The sequence below is a fragment of the Prinia subflava genome, chromosome 9, assembly GCF_021018805.1.
Source record: "Prinia subflava isolate CZ2003 ecotype Zambia chromosome 9, Cam_Psub_1.2, whole genome shotgun sequence".
Classification (NCBI taxonomy): domain Eukaryota; kingdom Metazoa; phylum Chordata; class Aves; order Passeriformes; family Cisticolidae; genus Prinia; species Prinia subflava.
The window spans coordinates 20709777-20727866 of NC_086255.1; the positions used below are offsets into that span (position 1 = coordinate 20709777).

Below are 18090 nucleotides of genomic sequence, written 5' to 3' on the forward strand. Positions count from 1 at the left end.
TGGGTTTTTTAGTATCTACATGAAAGAAATATCAGAAATGTGGTTTTGTTTTGGTTTTTTGGTCTCGTTTTAGTTTGCATCAGCTCCATTACCTAAGAGTATTTTTGTTTAATTTATCAAGATATGGATACCTGCTCAAAGAGCAGCTAGCTTCTTGGTGTGAGGGGGAAAGTAATAGAAGAATTATGAATACATTGTGGGTGAATTGCTAACTATAGCTATGCTAATCTGTGAAAATAACTTTGCTAACAGGTATTCATTAAAGCTTTTGGTGTACTCACACATTTAACAGGAATGATTCTTTTACCTTCTAACTGCGACAGGCGTTTAAAAATAACTTAATTCACACTACATATATTAAACTCTGCTAAAATGGGCAAAGAAATTCTGATTAACATGCCAATGACATTTTAAGACACTAAACTCAGTACTGCTGATTCCTGTAAATACTCCAGTGTCCTGCTGTTGAAAGCTGGGAGATGGCAAGTGTTTCACTGCTCTCCCTAGAGCACTCTGTTTTGCAAATATTCAGTTTTTGACACTGAATATAGTTAATTTTTAGGCTGTAGAGATCTGGGCATTACTTGTCACCTCAGGTGCGCTTCAGTGGTTGAGAAATGTGTGTTCATGGTATGGATAAACCTTCTCTTGCTGGGCCTGTGGCTCCATGAGCTGAGGAGGAGAAGAGAATCAATGTTGGCAAATTGACACTGACAGAACTCTTGTGCCAGTCCTGAAAAGTCTCAATATGTGAAACCTTGTATCTTCCCTATCTCCTCAGAGGGAAGGCAAGGAAAATATCTGTAATTGCCAGCACCTGTACAAGCATGTAAATATCCTCCAGCCCAGGCTCTTAAAAAGGAGTGGAGATACAGGAGAAAATTAGGATATATGTTCTATTTATCACAGCAGGTTTTAAGAATCATATTGCTGTATTTCACTCTAATTTCTGGGCTCTTGACCAGAGCCATGATCTCATAACTTGAGGTATGTTTACTACTCAGGCTGCCAAATTCCATTATAGTTATAACCTGCAGACTGACTATTTTATCACCGTCATGGTCCAGGATTACAAGTTTCTGTGAGATTACTTTTTAGTTCTATTGCGGACAAGTATTTTTCTCTTTAGGTCTTTTTTCCCCCTTAAAATTAGGGTCTGTGGCAATCTTTGCACAAGTTCATTGAGGATGCTTTGTAAAGATTGGAATTTTTATAACTTTCATGCCCTCTACCATCTGCTCCTTAGTTCTCTTCTCTGCCTTCTCTGGTATAAATACAAACTATCTTTAAATCAAGAAATGGGTTTATATTCTTTTTCCTCTTCACTAGAAAAAACAGGTTTGAAGAAACAGGAAAGGAAGAATGATTGGAGTCTTTGGAGTGGTGGTAATGATTGCTATGTGAAAAGAGAATCTCCCAGTGAAGGAAGAAGTGCTATCACTGTGATCTATAATTTCACAAGTATGGATGTTGATCTCCTGCAGTGTGCTGCCTGTAGCACTGAAAGTGGTTGGGTCACTCTTGGCGATCCCAGGATGTGTGAACATCCTTTACCTTTCCTCACTGCAAACTACTGGCAGAAGGTGATGGGTTAGTTGATTATTATTTCATAATAGATCAACAGTGTTAACATCTAGTAAATTAAACATTCTTGTGTGAAGCTTTTTTAGTGTTTGCCATGATAAAAGAGAAGATGTACATTACAATTGAGAAAACGTTTGCGAAGCAGCTTCAGTTGACAATGACGAAAAACTTCTCCTTACTTGTGTTAAATTTAGGTTGGTCTGTATAAACTGTGCCTTGTGTTATTCTCAACATTTTCAGTTTGTTACCTTTGCTCCTGTCTAACAGAAGCCTTTGTAACATCCCATAGCAAAAAAAAAAAAATCAAAAGGCTGTTCATGCCGTTAACTCTTACAAAGTGGCTAAAGGTGTAAATAGCTTTTAGACCATCAGAGGTGATTCTTTATTCACCAAACTTGGCTTCAATGCAAAACAAACCCTTCCCCAAAAACGCATGCTGGAGTGAGCTTGAAAAATGAGAAGGACAAATGGTGATTCTGTATTAGGAGGCTGCAGTATCCAAGAATGCACAAGCTGCAAACATGGGTTTTGCTGCTAGGTTTAAGTGGGGGCCCCCTTCCCTCTTCAGACGTGCAGCTCTTTCAGTTTCATCAATGTGTTACCTTAGATTCTGTTCATCAGCCCTTGGGGAGAGCTTAATGGGATTTTGTATTGCTTTGAGCTGGGAATTGTTACCTGTTGTCCGGGTTTTGGCTGAGACAGGGTTATTCTCTGTCTAGTAGTTGTCGCAGTGCTGTGTGTTTTGGATTAGTGTGTACTGTTCTGTGCAGTGATGAAGGTATGGAAAGTACATAGTAAAAACTTTAAAACTGCTCCCTGAAAATTTGCCCCTGTGTTTTTCCTCCCCCTGCAGCAGATAATTTGGTGCATGGTGTTCCACTGTTGCAGTAATTCTTGTGAAAGATTAATCCTGAAAGTATCTGTTGCATTGGGTCATCTGGCAGAGAAGATAAATAGCTGAAGGCTGTATTACCTTGTGTTTTCAGTTGTATCTGTAGAAGTCCATTTAATTGATCTCAAGGTTTGAACACAGCATAGTTGAAGCTGCTGAGCCCAATTGCATCCTCTGACTGTTACAAAAGTCCAATGTTTACTTGCAAAAACTTAGGGTAACAATAGCTGTCTTAAGAAGGTCCTCTTCCTACTAATATGTCTATAAATTTGGTAGTATTCCTGACAACATAGTTAAAGCTTTCTACAGCCCTAATGCTTTCTCCTAGTGCATTTAGTTAAATATACATTTCAAATGAGTGAAAGATTTTAGTTACACTTCATTCAGAAAAGGCTGTTTGAAAAATCTACTTGTGGAGTGACAGTATTGCACGGAGAGCTGTGATGTTTTCAGGTATACAGGGTTTGAGCAGTGTTTATAGGGGAGCTTGTAACTACATATTTACGTGTAAAATAGAATGTAAGATGTCCATGAATGGGAAATATTCCACTCTTCTCTTTATTGTACATTCTCACTTTCTTAGATATTTGTTCAGTAATAAATCATGAATTATTCTTTTATTTTTCCCATTCTTCAGAAGACTTGTAGATTTAATGAATGTCAGTAGAACATGTCTAGTTAACGGACTAATTGTATTCTTTAGAATAACCTTAAGCACATGACAGATACACACACAAACAGAGCTTATCTGTATTTTCCCTTTGCTTACAAGTGAAAATTTGTTTAACAAAACTTGGTGACTTGCATTACAAGGCAAATGATGAAATAATGGGTTCTATTTGCCTCTTCAATGCAAACAAGGAGCTTTAGGTGAAGGAGGTCGATGAATTAAGTATCTCTGGTTTTAACTGGGCAGTAAAATTAAATGAAAATACTCTTCCTTGAAGATACCTTTCATGGAAAAAGCTGGGTCTTGTCAATAGAGAACTGGAATCCAGCTTAAAAGCAGTGGTAGAACTTTCTCTTTGAATGTGTTTCTTGCTGTTTGTACTGAGAAACTTTGCATATTAGACTTTCCAGATTGCACGATTACGAGACGGTTTTTTATTTAGGATACAGTAAACAAAAATTGTGATTCATGTTCTGTGTATGGTTTCAGGCATTCTTTTTAATTACAGATTAGTAGGATGTGATTTTCATATTGTTTTCCATTCCCATTCTACTTGTCCAACCCAAAATTTTCAACAGCATAGTACAGATTAAAGGGCATTTTCCTGCTACAGTAATAACATGAAACTAGTTGGTCCCTTGTTGACTTGAAGAATAGAAATGCCCAGTGAAAAATTAGCAACTATTTGATGAAGTCTCAGGATTTTTACTCTAGATGAAATTGATCTGTCATCTTTTAGAAAAGATGGCTTTTTACTGATAACATTTTTGAGGTACTTGGAATACCTTCATCTTTCTAAAAATTTCAGTTTCTAAAAAGCCTAGATATTTAAGTGAATTATAATGATCATTATTACTTGATAGTTTTGCTTCATTCAGGTCAGGCAATATGCAATCTCAACAGGTTTTCTTCCCAAGTTACATTAATCAAGAAGAGAGAGACTTTGTCCTTCCTTTTGAAATGAAATACTAATTGTTAACATTTCTTTTTAGTAACTTGCTCTTCCATCAGGCTATTCCTGAACAAGTGCAGATTCCACATCAGTTTTACAGGTGACTGTAACCTAAGCTGTGAGGTGCTTTTGCCACGGAAGATCCCTGATCCTGTGCCTCTGGTCTTCAGCACAGAGCCCTGCCAGGCCTGCTCTGTGCTTTGCTGTTCCTTTTTGGAGTGTTGGCCTTGTGGTCTCTGCTGTAGCCACAGGGAAAGGGTGGAGCAGCCAGTCTCCCTCTTAATTACTGGTGTTCTTGTTTTCCCTTAGCCAAGAGCTGGAGGAGGATAAACTAGTTGTTTGAGTGTTGTTTTACGTTATTTTTGTCAGGGCAGAATCATCAATATTCCAAGTTACAGGAGATCTGGTGGTGGTGTAGACCAGCATATTATGAAGCCTGCAGTTCCCTTATGAATTCAGATTAAATGCTGAGCTGGGGACAGATTATTTTCATTTTACAAACCCTTGATTCCTCTCTTCAATGTGTTAGCATACAAATTATTTTCATTTTTTAATTCTATTTGAAACTTGTGGGTTTATGGCACATGAATATGGGGCAGCAGTGGCTAAACAATTTTTGGTGATTATTTTAGCAGATTGTTCCATGATTTTTTTTCCTTGTGTTTCTTCCCTTGTTTTGTTACAGCAAGAGTGATTCAGTTTCAGTGTAGGAATGTGAGGTGCATGGGACAGAGTGGGAAGGGGAGCATGACTGTCTAACATGATAAGCTGTAACAAGGGAACAGTAGCATGAAGACACAGAAATACAAACCATACCACAAACATTTCTTCAGTTCTTGTATTATTGAAGCTATTTATTTCTTCAGTCTTGAGGCTGGGTTTTATTCTTTTTAAGTACCAGAAACTTCCCACTGGTTGGAAGGTAGGTAATATAGATTAGTGTAACGTTAGGCTGTCACTGTAGTCTGGAGTGTACAGTGAATTTCCTTCATTAGGAATGAAGCTATACCCAAATTCACTTCCAGACTGGTAAAGGCTGCATGCAGTCTCACCTGTGAATATTAAATTAGGCCAGGTGTCCTGTGTGGTTTCAGGCTAGCATGCCTTATCTGTTCTGCATCAAGACAAGAACTAAAGTTACACATTTAACTTCTGATTTCTGCCATTAATTCTTCCCTGATTTCCCATTGTTACAGAATCTCACATGTCTCCTGACGATTTATTTTGTAGAGTTACTGTATAGAAAAGAGATCAAAGACCTTTCCCCAAATCTGATTGCAATAACTCCCACTTTTGGAGTGTGTGTTCCAGTGTGTTTCATTGAGGCTGTTTTGAAATGTGCTTGTGATGTTATATGGGGCAGTGTTAAACAACAGCCAAAGTTCTAAACAGAACTGTCAGGACATGTTTAGTTCTGTATGTAATTCTACAACCAGTGCTGAGACAAAACGCTCATCTGGGCCTAAAGTGACAGGAATTGTCCAAATACCTCAGTCAGTGTCTTTGTCCTCTGCCAGACCCTTGCGTGTCTGGACTTGACGTTGCAGGTTCCACTGTGGGTGAAGAGTTAATGTCCTAAGCAGTGGCGATGTCTTGAGGCAAAAGGGAGGAACAGTTCTTCCCAGAAGCAGTAATTGCAGTTCTCGGTATGCCCCAGTGGCAGCAGAGCAAGGACTTAATCTCTCGAGAACACTTCTCTAAATCTCCATCTTGGTATTGCTCATTCATTTTTCAGGATAAAATCAAAATTTTCAGTGCAGTAAAATAAAAGCGTTCTCTGCCATTTTCCATATGCTACTTTTTCTTAGAAAGCTGATGACTTTAATGGCTTGGATATGTTCTTTCAGCATGGCTGAAATTTTGCAGTAGCTGTAACATTCGTCAGTAGCTTTCTGTTTGCCCTAAACATTGTTAAAAATAATCTGTAGAGAAGGCAAATTAAGGTACATGAACTCCCTGGCAATTATCTGTTCAAGTTAAGGTAAGCTGGACTGTCCTGTAGTAAGCCCTTGGGTGCAGAGACAGGTGGTGAGAGAGATGCAGCTTTTAGACAGCACTGAGATTCATTTAGGTTGCAGTAATATGAAATTAGTACTTCAGCCCAGCCTGTCACAAGCAGAAACACATCGATAAAGTTGTCTAACAGGAAAATAAAATACATTTTAAACTATATTTTTTAAAGAAATGAGAGGTTTTAACTGATACGTAAGGCTTGCTGTTAGTTTCCTTGTAATTTCTAAATGGGAGCAATGTGGATTTTATTAAATGGGATACGCCAGTCTTTTTCTGTGTCTCCCTATGAAAGATGACAAGGTCAATTCTTAGCATTTGGAAGACAGTTAAATATTTAATATCAATCAAGATTCAATACAGCCTCAGAACTTTCAGTTCCTTCCTTTTGGAGGATTCTGTTTCTTGAAGGTAATATTCTGGGTAATACTGTGATTTGTGAGGTCTTCACTGACAAATAAATGTCTTTTGCTCTGTGTTAATTGATTTTTATTGATGTGGCATTTATTTCTTTGTATTAGAGATGCTAAAATAATTGTATTTTAGAGATTCTGTTTTCATTGTTCTTTTTGGAGATGGAAATAGAACAGATCTGGTATGGGGACAGAGTTGTAATTCAGTTATGAAATGTACTTTGTGTTAATGGAGCCCAGCATGGTCTTATGTTTGCAGCAGTGTAATGTTACTACCTTTGTTAGTGTGTCCAGAGTATTAACCTGTATTTTATTGTAGATGTAGAGCCAGTTGAAGTTCATCCTGATGCCTTTCTGTAAGTCTGCCTTCTCTGAGAAGGTGACAAAGAGTTTGTTTTCAAGTGTAAATTGAGTAGCTGGCAGTGCTATTCATATATGGCAAACAGTTAGTCTTTATTTAGAAGGAATCATCAATATTTAAAAGAAATATATCAATCTGGGGGTCACATGAACAACCACACTACTGTGCCTTCTCTGAATTAGGTATATGTGTGTGCATATATATGTAAAATTCTCAAAGCAGAGCTCCTCATGGGGCAGGGGAAGCATTTGGGGATTTTCAGTACTAGTGATAGGATCTGTTGTAGAACTGGTAGGAGTTGGTCTGAACAATAAATTTGAAAGTGATAATAACAAATAATTGTGGGTAAATAGGAAAAGGAGCCGTTCAGTTAAATTATGTACATGATACTTTAGTTGGTGTTTTTCAGTAAGTTTTATGCAAATAAAACTTTGCCACATGATTGTGGAAACTGGTTTGTATTTATAATCAAAATCAATTAAACTGCAAATGAGTATTTGTTTCTGGTTGAAGAAAATAGGTATGTAAATGTTAGATGATAATTTCAGAGCAGGAACAGTGCAAAAAGAACAGGGGAAACTAATGAAGTGGCTTAAACATTCAAGGCTCAAAGGAATAATAGTAGTGGAATATGTTAAGTGTTCAGTCTGTAAGGAGAATATCTGTAGTTTTGCAGAAATTTAATTAATATTTTATTCCTTGATAAAGTTCCTGAAGGTCAACAAAATGTATTTCTACTGGTGCAATGAGTCTAGAATTCTAAGTACCAAATTTTAAAAAAATGTAGAATGCGTACAGCTTTTAAAAAGGTACTTGTGGTCAGATATTTAAAAAATTATGACTGAAAAAACATTTTCCTATGTCTGTATACAGCGAGTGTTTAGCTGTCTTAAATTTTTAGCTCCCTGGTTTGTAGTTAAGGAAACTGTTTTGACAAGGCCACTTCTATATGCTTAAGTCCAGAGTGATAGGGCTGACCCTATTTAATGATCATAGTTTTTCACAGTCTGGTGATTAACAGGCTTTGAACTTTCCTGGCTTTCTTAATCCCTTTTAATCATTTAAACCTATTATTGTTTTGACTTCAATTTCAAAAGCCCTTTAAATCTGTCTTACAATATTAATAGCTGATTAAAGTCCTGATTTCCAACCATATTATCAGTGGGGCGTCTTACCTTATTACACTGAATAATTCAGAAAGAACTAGGAAAATATTGACCAAGGGTGAGAGAAAAGAACATGAGAAAAAAAATACCTACTAATTTTTATATTTAAAGTAGTGATCACATCCATGCATTAAATGAGGGAAACAAATGCTTTAATTTATGACATGAATAACTGTATTTCTTTTAGGTTTCGGAAGTGTCATTTTAAGCTAATTCTGTGTTGACATTTAAATCCATCCTTAATACTAAGTAATGTGTTAAAAAAAGTTCTGCTAGTATTTTTTGAATCCCTTTCACTCAGAAATTCCAGGGTTTTTTTCTGCAAAAGAGAGGTTTGTATGGGGAGTGATGCAGCGAAAGAAGACTCCAGTCATAATAGTGGACAGGAACTGAGTAAAAAGGAAAACACAGGAAATTTGTTCCGTGTGTTCTCCAAGATGGTCCTTCAGTCTCTCAGCCCTGACATGTCTATTCCCATAGCATGGTGTAATGTCTGGATTTTTTTTAAATGAAGTGCCCAGTACCTGTGGATTGAGTTGCAGTTAATTTTTTCCCTAAGTATACTTTTATTTAGTTAAGCAGTGTAATTCTCTGCCCGTCAATGTACATGCCTTTTCCCAAACCAAACTTGATTTTTTGTCATTGATAACTATGAAGCAATCTATTTCCTATTAAATAGGAAGTAATTTATTTTCTCTGAAGTAATTTATTTTCTACATTCTATAGAAAGTTAAGATAGAAATATCTTAACTTTTTGTTGCTATTTTTTAAGTCTCCTTACCACTACCACTACATTTCTTCTTCTGAAGCCGAACACTTTAGCTACAAGTTTTTCTGTTTGACAGTGGAAGAAAATGAAATGATGAGTGAGGCTGACAGCTCACTCTGGGGTCTTTTTGCTAATTTTTGTTTTGTTTGTTTGCTTGTTCCTCTTTCTGTAGTAGCTCATTGTTCTCTTAAATGCTTGGTGTGAGTTGGAAGCCCAGGTTGAATTAGTTGTTCATAACACCTCATTTTTCCTCTCTCCAAGGTACTACTCTGTGGGATGCCTTTGCCCCACCCAAATTTTTATGCTTTAAATTTACGTATTTGGCTTCACATGTGTTAGTGTTTTGAAGTCTTACAGTCTGCTAGAATGCTCTGTTGTTGTGACATACCCGTGCCAGTCTGCTGCCATCCGTGGATTTCATCAGTAGCTTCTGTCCTTAACACTAGATCACTCCTACATGTGTGGCATAGTGTTGGGTCTGGCACTGATCCGTGCTGAACTCAATCTGATTTATGCATTCTCTCACAGTTCTATTTTCCAAATGTCTAAAAGGTGTTTTAAGCAATTCCCTCTTTTGTTGGTATAAGTGGACTCTGACAAAACTTAGGATTTGTTTCTGGAAGCAGGCTTTCTTTGGGGTTTTATTGCTGTCATACAGTCCATCTTTAATCTTTCAGTTTTTCAGGGATGGCAATCTGGACTTTTATATTTGTCAACAAAGCAGTCTCTATTCAGTAAGGATTTTTTCTACAATGGTCTAACCTGTTACAAGACCATCCCTAAGTAACAGTAAATAAGGAGCTGTCACTGAACCCAGGAATTAGTGTAGGAAAGGTCTCTGTTTTGCTGTCAACTTAAGGCCAAGAACGAATGTGAAAAGATAGGGAGGACCTGCTGCCCTGTTACAGACTGAGACAGAGGCTAAAGAGGGGGAGAAAGTTTGATGAAATGGAGAGTGTGGTGCATTTCAGATGGTGAAGCTGGGAGACTAAGCAACAATGGAATCTACAGGGAAAAAACCAAAGTAAACGTATTAAACTGGTGGACTAAAAACAGCACAAGTCAGGCAAGACAGTGGGACTTCCAGAACATAAATCAAAGGCCTTTACTGTTGGGGTTTGTCTTTTTTTTAATGGTGGAAACAAACATGCCTTAAATATTTGGACGAAGGTCCTTGTATCTGCCAGTCACAGAAAATTTCAGTTTTGTTTAGCTAGTTTCATCTGGTCCATGATGAATTGGGCTGCTGAATTTACATATCAGATATGGTCTGGATTCTGAATTATTTTGTTTCCGTCTGGATTTGGAAAATTCACAGGCCTAGAATCTGGTTTAGCAAGCTCAAAGTAATGATCCAAACATATACAAGTCATGGTTCTCACACTGTATTTGTGTGCATGGAAAAGATTATTTGGCTAATGGGAAGGTAAGGCTACATTAGATTTAACTCAAATTTCTAAGCAGCTGCATCCTTGTCAAAAACGCAGAAATACTTCAAGTTCTATTTTACTACTGTAGGAAATGTAGTTTCCTTACTACTTTTTGATCTCTGTATCAAGTCAGAAGAAATGGAGTTAGCACTTAGGGCAGCATTACTTGTTCTGCCTGATAAATTGCAGATGGAGCTTGAGAAGGAGGCAGAGCTGCTGTACCCATCCCCCATAAATGCAACGCGTTAGAAATGTCTTGTGAGCTGGGCTTGCTGTGGGCATTGGCCTGTAAATGCTCCTGAGGATGCACCGCTGTGGCAGGTTCACACTGAGCTGTGTTTGACCTGAATGATCTCGTGGGGTGTGAGAACTGCAGAGAAATCAGTCAATATACAGTGAAAAAGGACCTGCAGACACAATGTCCCAAAGATGCCTTGTTCTGGTTTTGACAAGATTAATAATTAAAAAAAAAAATTAAAAAGGACTGTGTTTCCTTTTTTTTTTAGACTAGTGAAGGTAGTCTTAACATCACTTGGAAGTTGAAGTAACACAATTGCTGAATCATTCTTATGCAACCTTCTTTAGATTATCTGAAATACAATAAGACTATAGGGAAATCCTTAAGGTTCTTCAATGACTACTTTGAAAATTTATGAAGAAAGGCTTCTGCAGAGCTCTGTCTTCAAAGGTTTCCTCTTTTATTGATGAAGCATAGCCTGGTATAAATAAAATCTACTTGTCTTGTCCAGTTAATGCAACCAATGTGTGGTAGGTGTCTGATGGAGAAATCACACTCTGTTCCTTTTTTGATGACTTTTCTGCAAAGTTCAAAGAACACGTTGGAAATCTGCCTTTTCATGTATTTAATTTTTTATCAATCTGGGGAATACTTAAAGCAGTAAGTGCAGCAAAGCATGTCAAATACAATAAGCTTATGGAATAGCAAAGCCCAAGTGCATTTAAAGGTGAACAAGGTTAGTCAGAGGTGTGTACTGAGGCAAGAAGTTTGTATTTATTTGTACATCAGCCAAAGCAGAGGGATGTCTGTGCAGAGACATATTTAGGTCTTCCTGGAATGCTTTACTGTCCCAGCTTTGTATCATGGAAATAGTATAAATATAGGGGTTTTTTGCTGACTACTCATATTGATGGTCAATGCAGAAAAATACTTTTATCTCTAGTGTCTTGTTTTTCCCTTGAAAATAGGGATCAGAATATTACTGTCATACATATGCAGTTTTTCATACATGCTTGTGGGTGGTCTACATTTCATCTTGGCTCTTCTGGCCCAAGCAGCACGTATGTGCTGATTTTAATTTTGATACCTGTGCAATTATTACTTACTGTTTCTATAGAAGGTTTTGCTTAGATTGGTGGATTCAAGTCAGGAATTTTGAAAGGTGACTTGGTTTTCAAGCTATGAAGCTCTATTGCCATTTTTTAAACCTGTTTGCTCATCACCATTTTCATTTTGGGCTTATAAACAGGTGAACTTTGCCATCTTTTTAGGAAATTTTTGGTAGAGTAGATCTTTACTTGGTATATGTTTGGAGTTTTATCAGCAGTGCATATTTTGTGCAGGCTGTGTTTTCTTTTTAATTTGGTTAAGGCTTTGTGAAATTGGATGCAGCCTGAGGGGAACTGTGTCTTATGGCTGTTTGTTACATAAAAATATTACAGTAGAAATGCTCACTACTGTCCCAGTACATGAATTTTCATTCTGTCTTGTATTAGGAACTGGGAAATAAAAAATCCTGGAGTTGCAGGATTACTATTTCAGAAGGATCTTTGAAATGTATTGCAGAAGTTGAACTTGAAAGTTCTGGTATGCTTAAAAAAATGCAATACAGACATATAATAAAAATGATACATTTCTGCAGAAATTGAAATTGGGATGATAAACTCACAGGTGAATGCTAGGCAAGTCATGTATTTGAAGAAGTGAAGAATATAGCACCTTTTCTTAATACTGTAACCAAATAGAATGTACTGGTCAGAGTTGTACTTCTAGCTGTTGGAATAGATCTCTTCCAAGTGGCCTTGGCATTTTTTTCAGAGAGTATATTTAGACATACTTAGAGCAAATTTCCTCAACACCATCTAACTCCCCAATACCATGTCCTCAGAATGCCTGCAATAATGTTTTAGTCTGGATCTGTTACTTTATTTCCAGGCTTGTGGAGAGGAAAAACATTTGAGATTTCTGTAGTTGTGAATTTATAATTAGTTGTGCCTTTGTTTTGTGATGAAATACAGACACGTGAGATTGCTCATTTGTCCTGTTAAATTCAATGTGTAAACATGTCTTTTTGTAAGGTCAGAAAGAATACTGTCTGAAAGAATTATCTTGACACTGGAAAAGGTAATGTATAGCACTGTGAAACTTAAAATTTAAGCTGTCATTAGCGATGCATGATAGAATTATAATTTCTGTTGGCAACTGTCTGTAGCTAGGACACTTGAACATCGGTTAGAATACGGTATATTGGAGTGGCCATGGTACGATGACAGCTAGAGGTTAAACGAAGCTGCTGTGGCTCTGGAAGCTTTCTAAGGAGCCGGCTTTGGGGAGGCAGCTGCTGTCGGAGCAGGAGGCTTTGCCCGGGCTGCAGGGAGCTGTGGCTGTCAGAGGCACAGCTGTGCTGCTCCGGGGCCGGGTGTGTGCCGCTGCTGTGCGCTGTGCTCAGTGCTGCACTCCCACCCTCTGCTGCCCGGCTTCGGGGACAGCTGCCGTTCTCAGGGAGCTGTCTGAACACGCACTGCTCTTCCAATAGACAAAATCTTGGTGAAGGACAAATCAAAGCACCTAAATGTATCATTTTTGAAAGGTAGTGCAGCGTATTTTGACACTTACCTACAGTCTGGCTGTAGACCCTTTTGCATGTTTTTACCCTTAAGTTGCCTTTTTTAGAATAGGACCTCGAGCAGTGCTGAAGAGACTATCAACATTTTGAAACTATCACAGTTTGGTACTACATAGTTGAAAAGAATAATAATTATTTTGTGTTCTAGGATGTGTTGAACTTCGAATTTCAGGGTAGATAAAAATGAAGTTGTGATCATTCCTTTGCTTACTTCCATGCATATATGCTTCTCTTCTACTCACTAATTTAATATCAGGCAATTAAATCTATAATATATACCCAATTTGTTGTTCTGGTTGCTTAGAGTGTTTAGATGTCCTTATTTTAAATTTTTGACTGCTTATCTTTAGTGTCAATTTTGCACTTATTGTTAGCTCCTAAATGTTTTTTAGAGAAATTCTGACAAATCTAATCTTCATCAGTTAGGAAGACCCAACTGGTGCTTACCAATCTTGCCTGTAAAGCACAATGGGAAAATGTTATGTAAGCTGCTCACTGTGCTAGTTGCACATTTAAATTTGTTAAATAGTTCAGCAGCTGTGTATGAAATATAATATACATCTTAATGCATCAAGTACTCATAACAGTTTGCACTCTACAAGCATGTCCCTTCGTGGGAAGTTTTCTTTGACAGCTTGCTATCAAAGCAATGTCTTTAGGGATCAAGGATGAATATTTTAAAAAACCTGTTGTCGTGGTTAAAGAAGGTGGTGATGAAAAAGATTGTGTAAGCTGAAGTTCACTAAAAGAACCATTCTACAAACCTTAGGAGTAGCAACTGTGTCCCTCCCAGCCGCTGTGGTATGTCAGTAACATAGCCCAGAATCACATATCTCTTGAACAGCATTCCCCATATGTTACATGATTTCTGCAGTAGCTGACTTACTAGGCTGAATAAGTAGAGACAGGTTTTATTTATTTGGGTTTTTTCCCCTCTAAATAACTTTGAGGGTAAAATTATGGTTTAAAAAAAAGTGTAGTAACAAGGATTCTGGAAGCTTGGAAAAGCTCAAAGATAGATTTTATTTCTCAGCAGAGAAAATTTTATTCAGTTGAAGCTGAAGTAGTCTGACTGCTGGTAGAGGAAAATCACACAGCTAATTTTTAGTGAAGAATGTATGTGACTTTGTGTGGATATATTTGTTAATGGGCAAAATGATCTCCATTTGCAAAATGGATTGCATATTAGTATATCTGTCTATAACAGATAAATGCTTTGGACAAAGACCTGATTTAATTTTAAATCAGATTGCAAGTTTCATAAGAAGAGATAGTGTCCTTTCATTTCTGAAAGATGTTCCTTTTAGAATTTCCTGGTAACTCCTTGCATTTCCTCTGATACATGAGTATTTGCTATCAGTGAAATGCTTATTGAGACATGACAAATGGAGATATTGCAGAGGTGAAGCACTATTATGAAGAGACTGGTATTAGGCTAGACACTTTTTCATGTAAGAAAAAGAGCCTGATACTGTTGATTACAGAAAACATTAACTTGGAAGTAAATGTAAGATCATAACAGTAAGAATTGGTGTCTTAAAGATGGACAGGATGGTAAAGTATGAAGGAAATTGGGCAATTAAAACAAGTGACCTGCATCTGTACAGAAAGCACTGCTTACCCTGAGTTAAACGTGAGCCCTGCATTTGGAGGAGAACATGGGTGAGCTGCACTGTATCCTGATCAGGAGTGTCTGCACCAAGGATTTAGCAGCAAAGTGGATAAATGGATTCAAGTCAGCTTGATACTGTGGCAAATAACCTGGGGCGGACTCTGCATTTGTCAACAATAAAAACCAGTCAGTGTCTTGTATGTCTGAATGCAGTGAGCACTAGTGAGCTTGAGAATGTGTCCAGCATCAGTGCTTGCATTTTAAATGGATGCTGAAAATACGAGTTTCAGAGAGTATCATCAGAAAATGCTGTAAGGAATAGAGAAAGGATATTTTGCCTATTTGTTATAGACAAAAATCATTTTGCAAGATAGCTTGAGTGTAGATGTTGGTGACCAGAATCTTTCCTCAGGAGGAATAACCCATAGTTCTACAGTTGTCTAGAGCAAGGAACAAAAACAGAGGACGAGGGGACAGTGGGAACCTTCTGCAGTGTGAGCACACAGCTGTTTGCAGAGTTGTCCAATGGATGCTTGGCTTCTAGCTGCTTACATTATGAATTGGTCTTACAAACCAATCAACCAAAAACCCCACCAAATCCAAGAGAAAAAGCCCAAACCCCACAGAATACTACAGCAATTTATTTTGAGATGTCAGGTGATTTTCCTGTGAGGCAGAACAAAAGTGAGGTTGCTCCTTAAGGGTTTTGCACAGTGAGTGACAGTGCAGGCTGCAGCATGGCTGGCTGTCCTGGCAGAGACTGCATTCTTTTTTCCCTCTCATCAGGCAGTGTTGGCAACCTGTTCTGCTAAATCAACTATTAGGTTAAGCTAGCAATGAAAGTTTCTTTCTCTCAAGCACTCACTTTTATCAGAAATTGCTTGTATGGACTGCGGAAGTTTTCCTAAATAGCCTGTTGTTAAAGTATGTTTTTTCTACAGGATTATTTTAGTATTTATTTTAATAGTTTTATTTGGTACAGGGAGAAACACTACAGCCACATTTAGTGTTTCTACTGTCTGTAATTCCTCCTTTCATGTTTTGTCAGATTCAAATTATGAAATCGATGTATGGTTCATGGTCTGAAGTGCAGTGATTTTTAGTCAAAATATCTAGTAGACTTTGAAGCTATGATATAAAGCAAAATTTTGTGTGATGTTAAGTTTACTTTGCCAAACACATAACAAGTTTTTAGAAAGTTTTGTGGCTGTCTTTGCAATACTTGAGGTGTCTGAATTGACAAACACATAGTTTAATAATTTGAAACTATAAGCCTACGTTTTATGGCCATATTATCATGTGAGTAACTGCTTTGTCTTTTTTCTTTCTTTTTTTTTCCCCAAGGTATGGGCTGAAGCCAAATGACCAAATCTTGGCAGAGGACAAGCACAAAGAACTGTAAGCTTTTATGTGGTGATATACATGCATGTTACATATATACTGTTTAATGTATATACATGTCTCATTGTTAAATACCTGAAGCAAAAATGTTAGCTTTTGCTCTTTAGTACTGCCTTCTGTAAATTGCAAAGTTTGTCTGAAGACTAACTATTGCAAAAAGAGATTTAAAAATCTTTTAAAATTAATTTCTCTTAAAAATTCTTCTTATTTTATTCTTATTAACTGCAGTTGGTACTAATGCAATTTAAATGCCCCATTTAAATGTTCGTCCTAAATATCTGTGTTCATTTCCAAATTAGATACAGATCCGTAGGATTACTTTGACTTTTCTTGTTTTCAGGGTAGAGATAGTGGGCAATTTGGTCCCTTTTGTGTTCTTCTGCATGCTTAGATATAAAAAAGAACACCCCTTTTTTTCCCTTACTATTTTAAACTTTAGGCTCTTGCACGTAACTACCTGTTTCCATTATTACATCAGTTTTATTTTGCATTATTTCATGATATACCCAAAAGACTTTTGCTGTTTATGCTTGTGTAAGATCATGTACCTGTTTCAGATGAATTCACATCTACAGCTGTCAAATTTTCCTGTGTTAAATGTTTGGATGTTTTTAGTAAATTCACAGATCTCAAGCTGTAAAAATATATTCTGGTAATGAGGATTTAATTCCTCTGGAAAAAGATTTTTTTCCCAAAAGCCTTAGGGGTTGAATTACTAACCAAATGTCCCATGCTCTTACTGAGGATGGAAAAGGACATTAAGTTAGTCCATCATGGTAATGTACTTGTGACATTAAAACCGCTTGAGCTCCAGGTGAAAGGCAGGCAACAGCAGTTGCCTTTGAGTAGATGAAGACTGGTTTTAGGCAGAGGACACTCTCTAATGATACCCTTCTGGACAGCATAGGTATGATTAACCCATTAACCCATTTTGGATGCTGTGAGCTAGAATTGTTAAAAGTACTAGCATGCAGAGGGGTTAAACACAAGGTAAATCATACACAGGTCTGTATTTTGGACAGTACAAGTTGTACTGTGTACACGAGCTTTATTTGTTCAATAGATACTGATTAAATGGAACCTTTTGATGTGAGATATTTCATTTGAAGTAGTTAAGTCATCTTTCAGCTTTTTATTTTAGGTATATTGCATATTAGTTAATTACATGTTTGTTAGTGATATGTTTACAGCATAGTCACTTCAAAACGGAGGGTTGAACTGATTTTATTAAAGTAATTCTTTATTAAATTTTGACTAATACAGAAAAATCAGTAAAGCACGAGATTTAGATGGATCAGCTGCAACAGAAACTCTTCTGTGGTATTTTGTTGTACACACTGCATTAGGTCCTGAGATGATTTATATGTTATTGGGTATAATGAAAGAGGTTGAACATGCTCTTGCCACTGATCTTGTCATCTCGAATGTCACCGGATACTTGACCAGGGAAGAACGCCTGTAGGTCAGTGTCACGTTGTTTTCAGGAGAGACCTTTGGAACTTTTCTGTTGCTGTGTGCTCTTCTCCTTGGACCACGTGGGCACAACAGATTGCACATCGTTGAACTTCCAGTCCTTCAAGCTAAATTCTCTGATTTAACTTAGAGATGAGTTGTTAGACACTTCATTAACTTCTTTTGATGTTTAAGTAGACTTTCATATTTAAAAAAAAAAAGCCAGCTCTAGGAAACATGCAAGACAGCTTACCACTAGGGTAATTGGTACTGATGTGGTTATAAACTTATTCTCAGGTACAATGCCCTTATAATTAGGGTATTCTCCTGACCCTGTTGTAATGTTTTTAAGTCAAAGTTAGTCTCTACATGTTACTGTTCAGTGCCAAAATCCTCCTACCTAAAATAATTTATCTTTCAGTCTTTGAAATGTCAGCAGCTTTTATATTGTCTTCCCTAGTAGTAAAGGAGACTTCTTTTGGCATTCTTCATCTAAAATCCATCATGGTGATTT

The 18090-nt window shown here is 37.2% G+C and overlaps 1 protein-coding gene across 2 annotated transcripts in view; it reads left to right on the forward strand.

Moving 5' to 3' along the window:
* Positions 1–18090, forward strand: part of ADK (adenosine kinase) — a 265836-nt gene that overhangs the window by 17919 nt on the left and 229827 nt on the right. For both annotated transcript variants that reach the window (XM_063405885.1, XM_063405886.1), the window contains exon 3: positions 16068–16121. In XM_063405885.1, coding sequence (XP_063261955.1) covers positions 16068–16121 — 54 coding nt within the window. The remainder of the gene's footprint in view (positions 1–16067; positions 16122–18090) is intronic.